This window comes from Acyrthosiphon pisum, chromosome A1, assembly GCF_005508785.2.
Source record: "Acyrthosiphon pisum isolate AL4f chromosome A1, pea_aphid_22Mar2018_4r6ur, whole genome shotgun sequence".
NCBI classification, from domain to species: domain Eukaryota; kingdom Metazoa; phylum Arthropoda; class Insecta; order Hemiptera; family Aphididae; genus Acyrthosiphon; species Acyrthosiphon pisum.
The window spans coordinates 40,350,421-40,372,777 of record NC_042494.1 but is presented as its reverse complement, the minus strand read 5'-3'; the positions used below and the strand labels follow the sequence as shown (position 1 = coordinate 40,372,777).

At 30.8% G+C, this 22,357-nt stretch overlaps 1 protein-coding gene across 5 annotated transcripts in view; it reads right to left on the bottom strand.

Moving 5' to 3' along the window:
- LOC100169177 (muscle M-line assembly protein unc-89) overlaps positions 1-22,357 on the bottom strand; it is a 56,056-nt gene that overhangs the window by 6,450 nt on the left and 27,249 nt on the right. For all 5 annotated transcript variants that reach the window (XR_003839012.1, XM_008184935.3, XM_029487061.1 and 2 more), the window contains 28 exons: positions 19,241-19,363; positions 17,693-17,871; positions 17,122-17,366; positions 14,852-15,300; positions 14,639-14,788; positions 14,431-14,559; positions 13,828-13,950; positions 13,028-13,384; positions 9,565-9,741; positions 7,882-8,065; positions 7,653-7,783; positions 7,401-7,577; positions 5,915-6,187; positions 5,646-5,837; positions 5,153-5,536; positions 4,931-5,070; positions 4,647-4,849; positions 4,249-4,554; positions 4,002-4,168; positions 3,661-3,942; positions 3,394-3,583; positions 3,131-3,303; positions 2,757-3,056; positions 2,478-2,655; positions 1,836-2,062; positions 1,249-1,735; positions 968-1,171; positions 744-904 (listed from right to left, as the gene is read on the bottom strand). Coding sequence is in view for 4 of the 5 variants with exons in the window: in XM_008184935.3 (XP_008183157.1) it covers positions 744-904; positions 968-1,171; positions 1,249-1,735; positions 1,836-2,062; positions 2,478-2,655; positions 2,757-3,056; positions 3,131-3,303; positions 3,394-3,583; positions 3,661-3,942; positions 4,002-4,168; positions 4,249-4,554; positions 4,647-4,849; positions 4,931-5,070; positions 5,153-5,536; positions 5,646-5,837; positions 5,915-6,187; positions 7,401-7,577; positions 7,653-7,783; positions 7,882-8,065; positions 9,565-9,741; positions 13,028-13,384; positions 13,828-13,950; positions 14,431-14,559; positions 14,639-14,788; positions 14,852-15,300; positions 17,122-17,366; positions 17,693-17,871; positions 19,241-19,363 (6,291 nt within the window). In the remaining variant the exon portion in view is untranslated. The remainder of the gene's footprint in view (positions 1-743; positions 905-967; positions 1,172-1,248; positions 1,736-1,835; positions 2,063-2,477; positions 2,656-2,756; positions 3,057-3,130; positions 3,304-3,393; positions 3,584-3,660; positions 3,943-4,001; positions 4,169-4,248; positions 4,555-4,646; positions 4,850-4,930; positions 5,071-5,152; positions 5,537-5,645; positions 5,838-5,914; positions 6,188-7,400; positions 7,578-7,652; positions 7,784-7,881; positions 8,066-9,564; positions 9,742-13,027; positions 13,385-13,827; positions 13,951-14,430; positions 14,560-14,638; positions 14,789-14,851; positions 15,301-17,121; positions 17,367-17,692; positions 17,872-19,240; positions 19,364-22,357) is intronic.

Here is a 22,357-nt window from a genome sequence, read left to right as displayed (position 1 = left end):
AAGGTACGTTTAAATTTTTCCAAAACGTATTATAAATTATAAGGACCCAAATTGAATATATATTTGTTCAGTTATATTTGAATAATTGAAGAAAAACATTACCAGGCAATATGCAGTTAAAAATGTCGTACATTAATTTTATTTTTATGAGCTGAATTTAACCGAATTATACAACCATACGTAGGATGTCCCGTAAAGATTGACTAATTTAAAATATAAGGTAATGCGGAGTACAGTATATTAAATAAAATGCCATTGTGGGATACTTTGTACGACCGTATGTAAATAATAATCTATGATTAATTTAAGGGGCGAATGTTCTAGGAGTTTCCTTATAATATGTCTGTGTTGTCATAAATCTACAAAAACACAGATAAAAAGTTAATTAAGTATCATACACAACTTGGTGGTTTATCGTGATCTGATTTGTAAAAACAAAGAAATTATTTATAATTTTCAAATTGTGAAAAATACGTGTATATAGACATAAGTTATAACGTTTTCGTTTATGAAAAAGTAGTAATGTTTTTTATTGGACTTGATTGCATATTATGTAGGTATACGAAGTAACAAACCGAAAAAAAAAAATTATCATAATAAATCGAATGATTAGGTACATTTGCAGTTCTGATTATAATATATAAATATCATATTTTTGGTACTTTAGAAAACAATTAAATATTTTAAATAGAACGATAGAATATAATAAAGGTAACAATAATTATTATTGCGTAATAACTCACCACATTCACTTTATCCGTGTTGTCATTCGGTGCATAAGTGGGTAACAAATTTAATCCGATATCGGGTAAAGGCTGAACCACTCTCAAATCGGCACAACTTACAGCCTCCCCGCCTTCGTTTTTCGCCATAACTTTGTACTCTCCAGCATGTTCTGTAGTAGCTGCAAATTATTCCAGTTACGTACAAGTCCAAACTTTTATTACTTCACTTTCACTATTATTACCTTTATCGATAACTACGGCACTACAAGACCCCTGTTGTCTTAATCTGTATAAACTCGACGTGGCCGATAGTGGTTGATTATTTTTAAACCAACTCACTGTTGGTTCGGGCGTACCGGCCACTTCAATTTCTAAAACTACTCTTTCGCCTTCAGCGACCGTGTTCGGTAAAAGTCTTCGACACATGACCGGTGGAAATACGTTTTCTGTAACAAGCAACGGTTTGGCTTGTTATCGATATGTCATGAAATTTAAAATGTTTATTATATTGTATATCACTTACTTTTAACAATGACGTCTGTTGTACAACTCGTGCCCCCAGCGGTGTTCATAGCCTTGCACGTATATTGGCCACCGTCTTCCACAGTTAGACGTTTAATGTCCAACCGAGTTTTGTTGACTTCGCTGGTTATTTTCAATTTCACACCGTCGGGAACCAAGTCGATACCGTTTTTGCTCCACGTGATGTCAGATGGCGGATAACTGTCTATTATAGCATCCAAAAATACGTCTTTTCCCTGTTCAGCGATTTTTCCTTGTGGAGCCGACACGAAACGCGGTGCCATTTCTTTCCTTGATTGTTTCGAAATGTTTCTTTCGAGCAAAGATTTTTGTGAGGCGTCCTTAACGAGCCCGCTTTGGTTGTACAGTCCACGTTCGAAAAATGAAGTTTGATGTTCTTCGGATACGTTGGTGGAACTCAGATCACTCACATGTTGACTTTGCTTTCCGTCCGTGTTGTGGTACTCTTCCGTTCGTAAAGATTCAGACTAAACATTTTTTTTTATAATGATTACAAATAATCGGTAAGTTAATGTAATGAATAAAAAATTAATTCGTTTAATTTAAGTATCGTAAAATTTAACGGACCTGTATTGGAGCGTTGTCTCCAAACTGCCTACTTTGTTTTTCCGACTGTAAACTGAAAGAGTCCAATTTAAATTTAGGAGCGTTGTCACCGCTGATCGACGACGATGACGACACGAACGTCGATTGTTTCGACTCGAATTTCGAACTGGATTCATAAACTTCGGAAACCGTATGTTTTAAATCACCGCCGCCGTTGTAGGCCATGGTTAATGGAACAGCTTCGCTTTCTATTTAAATAAATGTTGAAATAAACCGATAATTACTTAAGTAATTGAACGGAGTTTAGTGGAAAAAAAAAGAGAACGGACGAAATATTTTGTATTTTATTTTACAAAACGAACGACAGATGCACAGGGATTGTAGTGTGTGGTGTGTGTGTACGGTGACTGTACAATGGGAATGCATACGTTGGAAACGAACGCTGGCACAGGCTATATTTTTAGAACATCGTTACTCAGACATCTTTCGTCTAACTCTGTGACAAGAATAGTTTATAATCTTTATATCCCGACGCTAATATAACATACTCGTTAGGTGCGTTTAAGCTTATAATTAAATAACATATTTTCGACAGTGTTTTGCTTTGCGTTATTAAATTAAATTAATAATAATAATAATAATTATGCGCGATATGCCATATACCTTTTATTTTAAGCGAAGACACACATTTGCATTTGCCTGCTTCGTTCTCGGCCACGCACTCGACTATTCCGCCGTGCCCGGTGTCCGCTTCGGGGATGGTGAGTACCTGACGATCGCCACTGGTAGACACCAAAAACGATTTTCCACTCACCGGCTTCTCGTTGAAAAGCCAACGGACCTATAATGCGTGTTTAGAGTTATTGTATAGCCTCAGCGCATTGTGATATAATATACGTGGCTATAATAGGACTGTCGAGTGATCGGACTATAGGTACTTGCCTTTGGAGCGGGTTTGCCAACAACGATGCATTCGAATTTCACACTTTCGCCGGTGAATGCATTCACGACTGACGGAAACGTCTCGGTAAATGATGGTTTTTCCAACTTTTCTTCGAATTGGACTTTGTCCGTCGGTGGGTTGACCGCGGTATCAAACGTCGAAATGGCTTTTACAATCACGTGCGAAAAACATTTGGCTTCTCCGGCTTTATTCACGGCTCTCACGGTGTACTGTCCTTTGTCCACGGACAAAGCGTTATGTATGTGAAGAGTCGCCGTACCATCTTCGTCCGAACTCAACTAGATAATATTTAAACACGTATCGTACACAATTACAGCAAAACCAAATACATTACACCCTGAGCGTGCATTACTGTTATCCTTTGGTCGGGCTTGATTTCCACAGTGTTCCTAATCCATTTAAATTCGGGTTTCGGACAACCTTCGGCATTACATTCTAGAGTAATAGAATCACCTTCCCTCACTAATACGTCCGACAGCAGCTTAGTGAACTTTGGTGAAACTACTAGTTCGTCTATATCTGGTACTAAAAATAAATTCAATTGGAAATAGGTAACGATTTTTTTTACATTTTATCACGCGTTATAAACAAAAATCTATTTTATTATGCATATACCTGCTTTAGGCTCGACACTTAACACGCATGTGCTGCTTGCTTCTCCTGCCGAGTTAATAGCCACTACTTTGTATTCACCCGCGTCTTCGATAAAAGCCTCCTTGATTACAAGTGAACACTGATCACCTTGGAATAAAAGTTGAATGTCTTTGGATTCTTTAACGGGTCTTCCGTCATGATACCATATTACCTAATAAATACGTTTGATTGACGCGTTTGTTTTATTAAGCCGTATAATTTTATTATTATTATTCATTCATTAGGTACCTCTGGTTCGGGTTGTCCAACAATTATGCATTTCAAATGAACACTTTTGCCTTCTAAAACGGTTTGTTCTTTTAAAAGTAACGGTATTGACGGTTTGATCGGTTCCAAATCACTTGCAATTTCCGAATCGGAAGTTTCATTTGGGAGTATACCTTTCACCGATACTTGACAACTACTGGTCGCTTCACCCTGTTCCGTTTTGATTGTTAAACTGTAAGTGCCAGCGTCTTTGGGAAAGGCTTCCGGAATGATTAAATTAATTTTTCCACGATTTTCAGAAACCTAAACAAATGATAACGATTTAAATAATTTCTTCCGACTTTATAAAATAATTATTTTACCTTGAAATCTTTTATTTCTTTCATGACTTTCCCATTATGGAACCAAATTAATATCGGTGGCTTATTTGTTTCAACTTCACATTCCAATTTCAATTTTTGACCGGCTCTAGCCATTACATTGGATAGAGGTACAACAAACGTTGGCCCATCTTCAGGCTTTTCCAGAGCTAAAAACCACCCCAAATAGTTCGTTATAACAACAGTTGAACTATAATGCAAAAATAAATCATCATATTATATTACTTACCATCAATTAATAACTTTGACGCAGTTGAATCTGAACCAAGTCTGTTAGTTGCAACACAAGTATATTTTCCACTGTGGGTAGACGAATTGGTGTGTTCAATTTTTAATAATGCTTCGCCATTATTATATGTAATTTGGTATTGAGGGCTATTATCGATACAAATGTCATCTTTAAACCACTGCACTGTTGGGAGTGGATTACCTTCTGCTTTGCAAGATAACGAACAAGCATCGCCTTCTTTTACTAGCAAATCTGATAGTAGTTTTGTAAATACAGATGGACTAATTTGGTGTTCAGGTGCACATTCTATAATTTAAAGTAATTTTAAAACTCAATAATTATAAACGATAATATAATGTATTCATATTTTGTTCATAATTAATATATTATTTAGGTACCTTTAACTGAAAGATATGCACTTGTTTCAATAAAATCAGAATCGTTTTCGGCCCGACATGTAAATTTTGCTGAATCTTCTACAAACGTTTCCTCGATTCTCAATATATATCGATTATCAATTTTAGATGTCTGATAATCTGGATTATTGTCGATGGAAATGTTGTCCTTGAACCAGGTTACTTTTGAAGGTTCCCCTTCAATGCTATTTTTAACCAATAAGTGTTTAGGAATTTAATCAACTTTAACTTAACATAAATTAATATCAACAAATTAATAAATTTACCTGCATTCAAATGTAAACTGTTTCCCTTCATCAACCGTGTTATCTTGCAATGGTAGAATTATCGTAGGTTTGGGTTTATGGATTTCTTCGAGTTTTATTTTCTTTGATAATGGAACATTACCTTCATTTTGTGACACGCCCTATATAGAACATAATATTATATTATAAAATAATCTAACAAATTTTTAACTGAAAAAATTATAAATATAATATTTTATTTACATTAGTCATTGATGTGGATGTTATTATTTCTTCGTACGTATCAGTAATTATTTGATTAACTTCATTATTTATTTCATATTTTTCTCTAGATTTAAGCTTATCGTCAAAAGACTTTAATTCTTTTGCAATCAATGAGAATGAATCAAGTAGCTCTTTATTTTCTGTAACAACTTGAGGTACTTCAGCTATTGCATGTTCTCCAAAAAGTTGAACGCTAAGTTCGTGTATTTGATTTAATCTCTCATCTTGTCTTATATCACCAGGTTTTAAAAATATTTCAATTTCTTTTAATAATGCTGAAGCTTCTTCGCTTGTTTTGACTTCGGTTGATTTTCGAGCAATGTTCATAAGAAGTATACTTCCTTCGTGGAACCAATCTTGTGCCTATTCATAAAATAAAAAAATTACAAAAATTATATATATTATATTGTATATGTGTTATGTACCTTGTAAAAAAAAAAAATAAATAAATAAATTGAATGTTTGTAGTTACTTCATTAATTAACGTAAAATATTGAACACACAGATCAATATGGTTACGACTTTCTAACACTTGTGCTTGGAACGTATCCCATCTTGACTTCAGTTTATTTAATTCTTCTCGGATGTGTTCAGACTTATTATGATCAAAGTTCATCAATGAGTTTGCTGCGTTAATGAATGTTTCGATTCGTTGTTCTAAAAGCTATAAAAAAAAATATATTACTCATAGTTTAGAAATATTATTATACCTATAGTATTTTATTCAGTTATATGACTAACTAATATAGTTTTTTCGAAATAATGAAAGGCAAGTGAAGCTGACTTGGCAGATGCTAAATTTGCACCATATTGCCCTCGCGTAGATGACAGTTGTTGTGAAAGATCATTTAAATTATTGTTGATCTGAATGAGATCATTGTCAAACTGACTTAATTGTTGCTGTTGTTCGATTCTTTGACAATAAGTTTCACATGATTGATCCCAAAGGTTTCTTTCATTTTCCATCAAATAACGAACTACATACATATCTTGCTCTCCAGATTTTTGAGGTTCCTGAGTAGACAAAAAATACGGTTTAATTATTTCTAATTTGATGTATATTATATACCATATAATATATCACAACCACTTCGTGAAATCAATTTTTTCATGATAAGTTATTCATGGAAACGTAATTTTCACACTTAGTGAAATACGAAAATATATTTCAGGTACGGTCACTTTAATTATTGATATCCTGTAATTTTTTTTAACAATGGGATCATTCACTATGTAGGAAATTAAACATTTACCACGCACAATTAATCTTATTATTTATTTATGTCATATGTAATACCATGCTCGATTTTATACATAAACATGCAAATATAAGTTGTATTTCTGTAAATATACGTTAAGTTATACACAGTGATATTTATAAATATGTATAAATATGAAAAAAAATTTTTATTTAAAAAAAAATATATTAAAGTATCAAACTATGAAGGTAAATAGTTATAGGTACATGTACATCGTATTTACACTACGCCGTTCTTCAGATTATAATGATTCCACAATATACGAACCCATACGTAGCTACTGATTTTTTATTATTCGTACTATAATATAGAATCTAGATATCATTAAGTTTCTAATCGTACAATTGTCGGTAACAATTTTTAACGATAAAGAATAATGATACTTCTTAACTAAATATTATTAATTTTGTGAAATATCTTTCATAAAACGTTATTCAAAACGATATTGCCCGACAATGTTTCATTTATAAAAAAAAATTACTCTTATATTAACAAATTTTCAAATTAGAACTTTTCCTAAAATATGACGAAATATACGAAAATATGCAAAGTCAAACCTTGTGTTATATTTAAGTTTTCACAGAACAAATGTTATTTCTTTCTTAGAATTTGAAACCACCCCAAAAAACATGTATATACGAGCAAATGTTCCGAATTCTAGTAATAATAACTAATAGCTAGTAATAATTATGTGGGACAAAAGTTTTATTTGGCAAAAAAAAATTACATGATGTTTTAATATCACAAAAAAAGTAACCGTTAATTATTTTCGTATTTCACAATGTGAAAAAGCTGTTATGGAATTTTTTATGAAAAAAACCATTTTACGGTAACTACGGCATATAAATAAAAATATAATTATATTTATATTATATTTATATTATATATATATCGAAAGTAGAATACTAAAAAATAGGTACTTACATTAAAAAATGTTTGTATACAAATTAAGTTAAAAAAATATCTACCTGTTGCTTAATTTTATCCATTAAACGAATATTTTCAGCATAAACAGTTTTAAAACTATCTAAAACTGTTTGTCTTGATTGGTTGTGTTTCTTAAGGAGCTCTTCTACTTCGTTCAATTGATGGTTGAAAATGTCGGTGGGCCTACCTCTTTCAGATTCTTTCACAATATCGTGAAACTTAAAAATAATTAATTATCAAGACACTTGTATGGTAATGTATTATTATAATAATATGGTAAGTAGGAAACATACTTCTTGTAGAGAATTAAAAAATGATAAGAACATATCTAAAAGATTTTGATACTCTGTAGTGATTCCAACAAGACGGCTATGAAGTTCTTTTAACCTTGGAGGTATAGAAATATTATCACCTTGAATATTTCCTAAATCAAAATAATGAACAGATAACGCTTATAAGGAGTCATATTTTGAAATGTATCGAAATTTAGATATAAGTCGTAATTGGTTTTTCACAGCTAACCTTTTCCAATAAGTTCTTCGGCTGTTTTTATTCTGGACTCGATATCGTCTTGAGCCCTTTGAACTTCCGGTAGAACATTATTTAACTTCTGTTTAACCTCTGAAATATGTCGATCAACTGATGACGGCTCAGATTTCAAAACTGGATATAATTGAGATTCCAATTTGGAAACCCAATCTACTGTCTATATAAAAAAAAAAAAAACATCATTAAACAAAAAAAAAAATCGTATGATAATAATAATCTTAAAAAAGAAAAAAATAGATTATTAATCTGTTTTGACGAGCTGTGTATGTCATGTAGACATATGACGCGGAAAGACAAAGTTGCTTGGTTCCATGGATGTTGGCATCAATCCACCGCGCCATAAAACTCGTTTATATTTAAAAAGTTTGAGAACTTCAAACGAAGGTTATGATATTACTAAATAAATTGTGACGTTTTTTGCACATTTGCTGTTTTTCAAGCCTAATCAAACTATTAACAAATAATTAATAAATAATATATTTTATATTTTCTCGGAAAATGTATAGTGCAGAACATGACATAAAATGTTGAATATTATTTATTTGTTATACTGTTTAATGTAAACTAAATGCTTGAACATAAATTATAAATTAATAACTATACAAATCATAAAAACATAAATTGTTTTAAATTAACTACACAGAATTACTTCAACTTATGAATTTTATAAGAAATTAAACTTTTATTTTTAGTTTTAATTTGCACGTTATTTTTTCGTACAAATTTTCATGGTTTTTGAAACTGTGAAAAATGTTATAGGTATGCATGAAATACTTTATTTATAAATTATTAAATATTAAGACAGTAAAGCCTCGATAACTCGAATCGGTTGGGGGTCGAAAAAAAAATTCGAGTTATAGAATAAATTGTGTGTACCTACTTATTGAAATACGAGGGTCGGGGGCGAAGATATTCCTTCAAGTTATTGAAAATTCGACTTATAGACATTCGAGCTATCGAGGTTTCACTGTATATGAAAAACTAAGCAAATTGAAACACATGCTGAACAATTTTAAATGTACCTATTGTTTACATTTATTGTATTTCACATTAAACACTGTAAACCTGACCAACCATGACCGTTGGTACTCAATTTGCTTTCGTTTCAGATTTAAATATTTGTATAAATATAAACGACTATACGCGATATGTGTTAACAGCTTTGTAGAGATTAAAATACGTGTTTGTTTAACATTAGTATAATATATCTGTCAGTTGTCGGCTTGTCGCTTATTTTCACTAAGCCCATTGACCCTCGCCTTGTTGTGATTAAATGGGCACTAAAAACGTTTTTTTACACGAGCCCACACTTTCTCTGGACACTAAACTAGCTTAAAGTTTGTTTAAGATTCGTATATGATTATTCAAGCGCTTATTGAATTTAGTTAAAAATCTGGTTCGTTTGTATTATTTAAAATAGGCACATAATATGTAAAACTTAAATTGTATTTTCAAATGATACTTTCTCAACAATAACGATATTATAAGCTTATTAATGATAATATTGTTCAGTATATTATGCTACGAATGATTTGTATCATAATAAGGTTTCGGTTAGCATACTTCAGGTGAATAATAATAATATATAACTTATAAACCTAACTTAAAAATCAAGAAAATATTCAAGTTCTGTGCACGCCGACACGGTGTACTCACCTTGCTGCTCTCGCACATCGTCTCCGACCAGAGCACTTTATCCAGTTTGTTTTCAGCCGATGCCCGCTGCCAAGTCTCCCAGACGGAAGTAGTTCTCGTTTTCCTGTCCACGAACGTGTCCAGTAGCGATCGCACGCGGTCCCGTGCTACGTCTAGTTCCAGATGAGCGTCCTCCGACTGTAACACACGACGGCCGGTACAGTATTAACAGACGCGACATCCCTCGATTAGGAACCATGCCAGCCAACAGGACCCCACCATACGCACGAAACGCTAATTAAAACCCAAAAGTCGGAAATATACGCGCGGAGGAGTGAGGTGGAATGGAAAAATAAAGAAACAAAGTAATATATATAGAAATAGAAAAAACCGTTTCTTTTTCCCCCATCTCGACGCTTTATATTATTTTGTCACCCATAAAACGATGTTACGCCCGACGGTGGCTAATTATTGTCGAGGGGCTCGGAAAGTAGCGCTAAAGACTATGATGCCGAGCTAGTTGAAGTAATGCTATTTTTCAACTCATTCGAATCTCGTTGTCTTTGATTACGACCATTAAGTTTATAATATCAACTAAATAACAACAAATTTACTTGATATAAATTAGTTTAGTTTTCTAAAACCTGATTTAATTAATAGAGATATTCTAATGTAGTCTGTTGGGTGGCACTACTGAGTGGCCCTCCCAAACTCACTTATTCTCGTCACTATGTATCTAATCAAAACTGTTTATTGTAGTTATTATAGATTGTAATTATATTTTAATTAATAAAAAAAAAAATAATCTACTCTTTATTGTTTCTTTTTATTATTATTTTATTATATACTTATATTATCCTATTTTAATAACCCGCAGTAACACAATATTCAAATATCCAATCTTATATTGAAAATTTAATTGGTAGGTATAGGTAGGCGTATAGCGTTAAAAATTCACTAATCAGTGCCTTATGACTATGGCCTATGGGACGTAAACCTCATCGACCACGCAAAATTAGTAAAAAAAAAAATCAAAACCAAATAAATCGTTTGAAACGTGTAGTGTTCTTTTTATTTTGAACACAAAAATAAATCTTTGCAGATAACAAAAACGTGACAATAATTCTAATTATTTATACGTCGGACTGGAACGCAATTCTAAATAGATAGGTACACAATTTGATTATAGACTTAGAACTTATGCCCAAATGTTTATAAATGTAAATATTTAATCAAAAATCTAATTTGCTGGTTTTAATAGTTAAAATCGTTTTTGATATATCAAAGATTAGAGCTTAAAAAATGTAATATGTCACTAATAATTAACATTAGTTTACATTCAATTTGTATTATATTGCTTTAATATGTAACACATTTTCTGAAAAGAATTTCGAATACAATAGGAACATGTTTCACGTCCAGCACATTGGTTTTTACTTGTTATATTATAGTGTTTCGGTGGGACCCAACCCAATGCGTGCGTGTCGCACTCATTTAAATGCAGTTTTTGATGATAGAAAAAAAAACTGTATATAGTTTACACGCCGTTAGCCTGGCTGTCGGATAGTATAATATAGGAAATAAAAATTACCGAGCCGGTCATTTTGTAATGTAACGAACAAGAAAACGGCATTTACGTAATAATAATGGACGAATTCATTACGTGATTAGTCAACTTCAGTTCGTGTTGGCCAATTTTCAAAAGTGCGAATTAGTTTTACCGGACATTGCCAAAAGACGTAAACGACAAAAAAAATAATTGTTTTAAATTGGGCTGGGCGATGGAAATAATTTTTACATTTATTTTATTTTTAACTTAAAATTTGCAAGACTAGCTCAATTTTACAAATATTATAATATATAATTATATTTCCATACTCAAACAACAATGGTTATAGTTTCATTAAAATAAAAAAAATATGTAGATACCTATAATTTATTGATGGCCACTTGTTATAGGTTCATTGATTATTTAACAAACATTCATTCGATTTATCATTTGAAACTCTATTATTTCATAGATGACTGCCCAATAAATAACAAAATAATCACAAGTTATAATAATAATTAAAATTAAAAAAAAAGAATAATCTTACAAGTCAGTCGTCTGATATAAAATTGCGAGGGATGCGCATCGAGGACACTTTCCTTTTGCAAGACCTAATTTTTATAATGTTGGCACACAAACAACACAACACGATACTTATATATACATTATCGATTTAAATATATAACATAATATATGACGTATGATACGTTAAGTGCTCCGTGTGTTCACGCTTACTTATTGTAGGTGAATCATCATGTTAACATTACTTTGTCTTAAACTGATTTTAAACAGTAACTGCAGATAATATTTTTAAAAAATTTAAATTTAAAATAAAATTAATTATCAATTTAAATTGTGAGTGTAAATAATTAATGTCATAGGATTTGAACCAACACACAGATAGATAAATAATCTCTTAATATCTATATTTTGAATGTGAAACAGTTTTATTCGAAATTTCATTAAAACTTTGTACAATAATTAGATTCAGCTAACTATTTTTAAAGTTAAATTTCCTTTCAAAAATTATATAACAACCGTGAGTGTTTAAACTCTGTAAAAATACGTGTTTCTTAGGATTCCAAAAATAAGAATTCAACTATTATAAGTGTATAGATAAATAAATAAATAAAAAGGTTAAAATTTAGTTTACGATTAAGCGTTTTAATTTTATAGCATTCGTCCTAACATCAGTGACATCAGTTTTAATAAAAACGCATAAAATTATATATATATAGGTTCAGCTGTATGTAAACTACATCTCAGATATTTTATTACATTCAATTATTTCAGAACAATAATCCTGTATAATATTTTGAAAATTTAAGCAACTCTAAATGTTTTTAGAAGATAAATCATGATTGTACTTTAATATTTCCTGATAAAAATATGTTTATTTAATTACTTATTTAAAGTATTTTATACAATACAGATTGATACGCATATTATATTCATATATAGATACAATATATCACCATTTATAATTAATTATAATAGTCAAGTATGCACCTTGATTATATGACTAATAGAGTTTATACACAAAACTCACGATTATCTGATAGCCGTGAGCACAACAAACAACTAGGATGTTATATTATTGATTACTCTAATTTTGGGCATTCAGACGGATAAAATTATATTTTTTAAATATATATGCATCAAAACTTTACCTTAGCTCTGAATAATTTTTTTTTTAATTTCAGAAATGTTATAGAAAATTAACAGAAACTACAAACACAAATCTAACGTTAGTATTTATAAACAATTATAATAATATAATACACAACTATACTGTTGTAAAAAATATAATTATTGGACCAATCATTAGAATACAACTATCTATGTTCTTATGTGTAGATATTGCCTATATGTTTATAATAAAGGAAGTGTTGCATTTTTTATAAAATAATAACTATTTACTATCCAAATACTCACTTTTGAACTTTGATGCAAAAACTTTTCTCCTGTGTTCTTAAGTTGGATATACAATTGTAAAATGTTTGTCCAATACTTGTGCGCCGAATCTAGTCTTTGATCAGACACGTCGACGTGATCTCCAATGATCGAGTCCAAGTTTGAAAATTCGATGTTCAAATGTTCACACGACGTGTAAAATTTGACATACAACTCGGACAATTGTATCCTCCATTCCAATATTCTATCCAAATAAGTCCAATGGTCTTTTAACACGATTGATTTGCCTTCCAGATCGACTCTTGTTTCAGCATCGATGTACGTTAACGGTGGCAGACTAGTCGAGTTTACCAATGCGTTAATGTCGATCCCTCGAGTCTGAACAAATTCATAAAACATGGCATAAAATCTACAAACTGGTTTACGGAGTATAGCATGCAGCGTACAATATATTATAAACAAAATATGAAACAGAACAATGATGATGATGGTGGTGACGATGATACTATGTCATCCATAAAGCAATTTAACCTCATTTTGTGTGATCGTATTTCATTTATGTACAAGTATTTTATTCGTATATACATTTCCAGAGCCAAATAATATTTTATTATCATAGGTACACTTTAGTACCTACTTAACAAGTGTACTAACCTAATTATTTTGTTTATTTTTATATTTTGGTTTTGTTGTTTTTACAAAGCAAATAATATTTTTTTTTAAATATTGGGTATACGGTAAATGTGTGCCTACTAGATTAAAAATTATATACTTTATGTCAAATCAATCTTTTAATTAATTGTATAGCATTAATTACGTACCCTTAGATCTCTTTGTAAAGTTTTATGGGATATTAAAAACTCTCGCGCTTCCGTGAGATTTGTACCCATAGAATTATGTTCGTGTAAAAACGATTCAGCTAAACTTACAAGCCAGGAAAATATCTGAAAAAAATGTTTTGTAAATTATATACGTTAAATTAATAACTCTTTTAATAAAAATAAATAAATTTATGATAATATGAAAGTAAATAATCGTAATACTGTGATAGTAATGGTACATTTGAATTAATCAAATCATATATATTTTATATAGTTAATTTAAACAAATACGCAATGTTTATTGCATAAATTAAACCTTATTTTAAGATAAAATTAAGTACACTAAAAAAAAATTAAATAGGTACCCAACTTTTCTCGTTAGAACTATATATCATTTTTAATTAAATAATAATTAAAAGATTTCATTTTTTTCTTTAAACATAGCACTCATGTATACATATATGTACCAATCACTAATCAAGCTAGGCGTTAGAATACCTTCAATAATATTAATTTAATTGGATTCATAAAACTTGGTAAAATATTGGTTTTTGTACTAATAAACCCATGTATCATTGTGTAATATTATATTATTGTTGTTACTTTATTATAATTCTCTGAAAACGTGTTGACTGCTTCTGAAGATTCCATATATTTGTCGCGGTCTTTCATAACAATTGACAGTATTAGCTGTTTTTTCCTTTCCAACTCGTCTACAACCCGTTTAACGCCCTAAAAATAGTAGTTAGATAAAAAGTATTAGTCATAACTCGATCTAGTATTGTTTAAAAGTTGTGAATAAATTAAATACCTCTGCCTCTGGTAAGTCTTTCAGTATTAAATTTCCTTCTTGAATTACTGAGGCGCCGGTTCGCTTTACCGTCTCTGTAACGTACGTGTTCTTTGATGCCAATTGCTCATCGGATGAATGCTGAAGTATGGTTTCCCATGCTCGGAGAACCTACCACGGTGAAAAGTAAATAGTTATTTACAAAATAAATTTTATAACATGATATTTCATTACTTTTTCAGCCGACTCGAAAAATTTCATAGCGGCATCTAAAAGAGTTTCTCTTCTATTTAGTTCTTCCAAGTATTCGGTAGCTAATTCTAATAGTTTATACGCTTTAAATTTATAATCCTCTTCCATGTAGCCTTTAGTTAATACCAGTTGTTCGGTGGCTCTTGCAACCCTCAGCGCTTGGTCTCTTATATCCTTTGCTTCGGTTATCAAGTTCGAATTGACTTCCGTAAATTTAGAACATTCATACTGGGAGTCGCCTAGACAATTTTTAACTCTTTCCAGAGAATTTCTTCTTTCAGATAGTATGTTTTCAAGTAAATTTAGATCGGTGACTAGTAAAGATATTGTCAGTCGTTTTTCCAACATTGTCTTACGTTCGTGACAGTCAATGTCCAACGAATGACGTTTATCGTGAAGTTTCTCCAACCAATGTTCTACTTGAGACACGGCTAAACAAATATAATATAAACGTTATTAACAATACTCTCTTTAATAAAGAAAAAAAATGTAGGTATTACACTTATTATAGAAGTAAAACACGTATACCTATATATACCTATACCTTATACCTATTAATTGTAAACTTGTGAAACAATATCAAATTTAATTAAATTAATTATTACAATATAATCAATAAAAATACTATAGAGTTAATACTAAACTTTAAATTTAAATAATAGTGTTTATCTATTAAATAATAATCGATCTAATTTAATAAATTGTTCACATTTATGTTGATTCCCCGATATACACGATAATATTTTAAGCATGCTCGCCTTGATTTTATATTTAAGTTATGCATACATTAAATTTATAATTTTTGGAATTTTTAAGTGTAAGTATCTAATAAAAGATATAGTATAGATAAAGTATTTTCGAATATTTCTAGTTTTCACAACATTTAAGGAGTATCCTGCATTCCAGTGACGAAATGAATAACTTTTTAAAATGATAACTTAAGTGTTTTAATGCAAATTATTGTGAATTGGGTAATTTTTCTGAAAATGTTGACATATTTTATTCGAAATTTAAATGAAAAGTTTCTGAGTGATTCTAATTTAAATATTAAGGATAGTAGTATATTAAATAATTTGTAAATGGACACGAGCTTGTAATTATAATTAACTATGCAGTATAAAAATGTTTTTAATAATTACTTCTTGGTTAAGTAAACTAGGACATTTTTTTAATATTACAGAATATCTAAGGATTAATATTGAACTCAATAATTTAAAAAACAGAAGTAAATATTAATATCCTTTTAATAGACAACTATCCTTAGTACTCATATAAAGTAGAATAAATTTGAAATTTTTCGTTCATATTTCGATTATATAAATATAAGTATTCGAAAATACCGCCTTTAACTACGCTTGAAAATTCGAAAAATCAGAGTTTCAATAAATACATTTTTTTAACATAAAAATGGTGTGAAAATGCTTAAAAAATCATCCTACGTATACCTACTATATTACATTCCCTATTCACAATTCCAATTTCTTTGCTGTCAGTTCATCAATTGGAGTCAAATAATTGTTCAAAATCTAGTGTGTGTTTAATATGTTATGTATAAACAATTTAACTATAGTATTATATTATGATAGTTTTGCCTACATTACGTTTATACAAATACGTACATCAAGTTAAAAGGATTTTATTGTGGAATGTTTTTTTTTTTTTAATGCGTATAGTTAGGTTAATTATACTTGTACAAAATATTATCTGCATGCAATAATAAAAACTGATAAAATGCATTTTGTAGTTTATACTTGTATATATGTTTCAATTGTTTGTTCATAGCATGGTTGAATTCTTGTTGGACTGTATTTTACTTTTCAAATTTAATTTTATTACTTAGTCTATTTATAATGTTTGATATTTAACTATGAATTACTTATGTAATAATTTATTTTTGTTTAAACAACTAATTGGTCACTAATAATTATTTATTGTTTGCAATTATGGTAAAAAAATTTGTTGCATTTGCAATTTTTTTTTTTATTGGTTACTTGGATTTATTGTTTGATTAGCCGTGTGCAAATTACAAATGAGTTTATCGTTCAACCATTAATTGAAATACCTACGTACCTATACGGTATTTTTCTTTAGTGCAATGAACCGCATTTTTCATGTAATTTAATCGGTACCTACTTTTCTCGCTAATTGTTGAGAGCAACACATTTTCTGCCCTATTTGTAATATTAATAAAGGTTTGGTTATCACAGTCATATCAACTCGATTCATATAATATTTAACACTATACAATATACCTAATGAAATAGAATGATAATTATATCCCGGCCTCGAATCCAGGGTTCCTTTGGCTTGCATCTCTTTCAAAACGTCCAGTAGCTGCGTGCCATTGCCCAAAGCGACCATTAGCGCTTCCAGTATAGACTTGCGGACTTCCTGGATATGCTCCAGATGGTTTTTGATCGATTCGACGTCGGTCGGCAGGTAACTGTGGCACATCATTTCCAAAGTTCCGATTCGTTCCATGCATACTTCAGCTTGTCTGAAACCCGCAGCGATGTTAGATTCATATTATCATAATATCGCAATACATACAAGTGGTGCAAATATCTATCGACAGCTATTGAGTGACCTTGACCCACGTTTATGTCACAGAGTTAAATACGGAGAAAAAAGGCGATATCAATACGTCATGTACGCGTTGTTTATAGTTTTAGGAGCCGATATATAATGCAATACAGTTATACATCGGAGACCAAATCGTGTCCTATATTATAATATTATATATATATATATAGATATGTACTGTTAATGTACGATTTCTACCGCGTCGTGTGGGTGGATACTGAATATTATTATACCACATACCGGTGATATTCAACGTTCAGGTGTAACAAGTAACTTCTCTTTTGAAGTACATCGTTTACGTCTTTCCAGGCTAATCCCAGCGAATCGGCCATAGCGGCATACACCTGGGGCTGCGTGTTCTGTGTAGCTATTAGATAATCGGCTTTCTTCAACAACTCGTTGACGGGACTCTGCTTTTCCTGTATATTATAATAGAAGAGGCACGATATCATATATTTTTAATAATAGTTTATAGTATAGGTACACCACAATCACGAAAACACGTTTATTTTTTTTTTAGCGTTGCGTACATAATATTATATTCGTACATGGAATGTACACAAATGTGTAATATATGCAATATGCATACATAATAAAATACACACGCACACAGTAGGCAGGTAATAGGACGTATATATGTGTATACATTATATATTATGTATAGGTATACTATTATATAGCGTTATCGAGTCAAGGCTGATGCTATTGCCGGTTACCGCCATAAATGGTATGTAAGCACATAATATTATATTATATATTATTTTAATGAAGTGCGGCGATATTAATTATTCAATATTCGTGTGCTAGTTGCGATGTGACAATATTATAATGTATAGTTGGGTTGAGCGAATCGAGGTGTCTGTACTGTAGTTTTAGCAACGACTAATTTGGATACGTTTAGTTCCAGGCGTGTTCTATCGGGATTCAATTTAAATAAACCGAAAATCATTTACTCAATGAACATTTTAGGGCGTATTTAAAAGTATATCTGCGCAAGAAATCATGACCTAGTTGTCGGCCGAAGTTTCCAACTAAAATCGTACGTTATATAGACGTGGAGAATTATTTGTATATTGGGTGTACACTATATAATATGCAGTCCTTGGATTTCAATTGATGGTTATAGAAATGTTAAGTGTTCAAAAAATAAAATAACTATACTGCGATAACCCGCGACCGATATGTATCAAAGTTGTGGGATATTGAAGTTTTCACGACAGTATTGTAGGTACCTAGTAATACAATAATTGTTCGTTTAGTCATGAAATAAAAGTCATCAATAGTGATGATACCTACGCAAACAAAATACAAGAAGCAAATGTGTAACGCAATGTTATAATATATGGACAGTAATATATGTTATAGAAAATGTGTAATCTTCGATTAATTGAAGAGACCGTCGTCGGGGGCGAACTCATTAATGAGCGTATAAATCGCATTACATTCATAGTAGTCAGATCTATGAAAGTGTTTGTTGGCGTCAAGGTGAACGAAAAATGAAGGCACTCGTACGAGTAATAACATGATAAATAATAATATTCATTATATTATTATAAAGTGTATATATAACTATAACACATTTATAAATAATGTACGCGAACAAACAGCTAGAATGATTAACGGAGAGGTCTGGTTTCGAAACGAAATTGGCGCCGTTCACCGTAATATATATTATTATACGATGCTTATAGCAATACGCACGCAAAGCGTCCGATGCATTTATCGTTCTAAAATTAAACGCTTCACATTCAAATCTCTGTAAACAATCGATTTTGAAACGATTCAAACCTGTATTTTTTCCAACACTCTCTCGTGTTCGGCCTGTAAGCTCGAGGCCTCTTCCAACGTCTCCCCGAGCAACGTAAGTTCCGGGCATAGTTCGAGAACTTTTAATTCTAAAACGTCACGACACTGAAACAATAATAAAAAGACAATGTTTTTATTTCGATAATTTAAAATATTATTATATTCGTGAAAACTTAAATCGGGTGACCTACGTAAGTCGACAATTATATAAACACAAAACAAGTCTCTGTGAAATATTATGAATAGCCAGTATAATATTATAATACATGCAAGAGCATCAATAGGATCTCTTATGGTCGATAATCGCAAAATGTCTATTACCTATGATTTTTCTTATTTTATTCACGAACCTATTAAATTTAAATTAAATTTAAACTTAAAAGGTGCAAAAATTGTGCTTGAAAGTTAGTAACGTGAGGTTCTGTCCCACCTTTCTGCAGATTTTACACTACCAAATTTTAACTGTAATATGACAAATAAGTTTCGAGCACAACAATAACTGTATTATTAAATCATCAATCATAGTTATAAATTATAATTGTGCGGAACTACGCGTACTTATACAAATTGTCCATAATAAATTATTATTATTAAAATAAAAATATAAAGTATGAATATAAATTATTATGTATTTGTAATCAATAAATTGATAACACGTAAATATTGGGGATAAATTGTACTCCTCATTTATATTTTTGTCATTAATCTAGATTATTGGTCACTTTATTAGTAGGTACCTACTTAATAATTAATAATATTATATACAAATATTGTGTTAAAAATGATTGTTTCCTTTACACATGCCTAACCTATAACCTATATGAATTATGAGCTATCAATAATTTCTTTAACAGTTAGATTAAGCGTTATAGTTATAAACAAATTTCATTTAATGAAAAAGCAATAAAATTGCCTACTTTAGTAGATAATCGTGCAATTTATAACCTACTATATTAAGTCGTGCGTACATATTTTGTGAAAATTTAAATAAATTATTAAACGGTTTTGTTATGAATGTCAAATAATTCAATAAATAAACGACTTTTTTAATATACTCGTACTATTATTGTAATTTTTGGGTTTAAAATATACACTCTTATTAGGTCTTGGAAATCTGAAGTTTTTATTTCCATATATAAATTTAAAATCGTATATTGCACTTTTGAACATTTCGTTAACCGTTTGAAAGTTATTACTTATTAACTATAAATGTCGAATATTTTTATTTAATCCATCCGTTGACCTCACAAACAGTTTCCTTTGCATATTTTTTATGCACATTCGCATTTAGTATTATAAATCAGTGAATAAAGATACATTCAAGTGGGATGATACCCGGGATGCACCAGGTGCAAAATGTATTGAAGACGCATAATATATTTTATCTACAGAGATTCAAAAAGTTCTTTACAGTATCCATTAGCGGGTTAGAGAATTACAATATTGGTGTTATAATAACTCTGGTTTAGGATTCGAAGGGTGACAGGCTGAGCCAGGGGCGTACTCAGGAGGGGGTCTAGTCTGGACCCTCCCATTTATAGACAGAATTTTTTATTCTCAAGGTTTTGATTGTATACTTTTTACATGTTAAAAAAATTTGGACCCCCACCCCCTTTGAAAAATTCCGAGATGTGGCACTGGGTGATCTTATGGTACAAAAATACGGATAGTGGCCCGGAATGTAATGTTATCTTAACTGGTTGATCAGCCCTAGGATGACATTACAATTATGTTAAAAGAGACCGAGACGTGTGTTGTTGATATTCAATTAACTTGTAAAGAGTAATTTAAAAGTGAAAAATAAATAATAATTTATGAAATTAAAATAATGATTGTAAAATCACTCTTTTCGCATCATGCAATAAACTTGGTGAACTATCAATAGTTGGCACGAATAATGTAACTACAAACATAAAATGTCAAAGATGGAAATCATTTATAATATTTTATACTACCTAACCTACATTATTATATTCTGAAACGAATGCATATAATCTATACATATACTTAATAGCATACAATTTTAAATTATTTTTAATGCATTCTCAACAAATCGATATGTATGTGGATACGACGTACACAATAATATTATTTATTTCGCTTTCTGCAAACCGTTCGATCTTGTCGAACAAGCTCGTTGCACGATTCGCACTGTACAACGATAAAATATAATAATATATGCCATATGGCAAATACCTATATAATATTACCTATATAATATTATGACGTACGCGTTTGGAAACGCGTTTTTGACTTAATAATTTTAGTTAACGTACGAAAACGACATAATAATAATATTATAGACACGTGTATATACGATTACAAGTGTTGTATAATGGTTGTATATTATTATTATTGTGCGGTATAAACGCGTACTGGTCGTAGGTATTCATATTATAATATCAGATGGGTAAATGAGCGAAACGTGCGCAATACGCCTATACTAATTGGGCTTCCGGCGAATAGGCCGTGGTAATATATTATGCGATTAAATATTATATTATTATAGTAATCTCTGCGTGCGTCCCCGCTATTATTATAATAGGTGTGCGTTTAAGGAAATGTTCATAGTGCTTTACAGCCTAACGGTGACCGATTCGAATTTATTTCGCCACAGATTTTTTTCATACTGCTGCTGCAGCATGCGTCCTCCGACCGCCGTTCGTTCTTATGTTATATTATTATTATTATACCTGTATGATATGCAACAGGTGTTCGGAGAGATCAAACGATTTGCGCTTCAAACAATCGACCAGCATCATTATTGTTGTTGTTATTATTATATTGTTATTGCGATACAGTGATGAGTGTGAGTGAGTGTGTGTGTGTGTGTGTGTGTGTGTGTGTGTGTGTGTGTGTGTGTGTGTGTGTTTGCGATAAATCGTCCTGAGGCGTATATAACACATTCATCGAAGAGGACGGATGGGTAACTGGAATGTTTTTAAATATTAACAATACGAATACAGTGTGTACAAAATACCATAATATTGTGTACAAAACAAGAGTATAAGCAAGCCATAGGGTATACACTCGATTAAGGGGGCTGCAGCCGATGAAAAAAAGTTACTTTTAGACCAATAAGCTAGACAAAACTGGAAG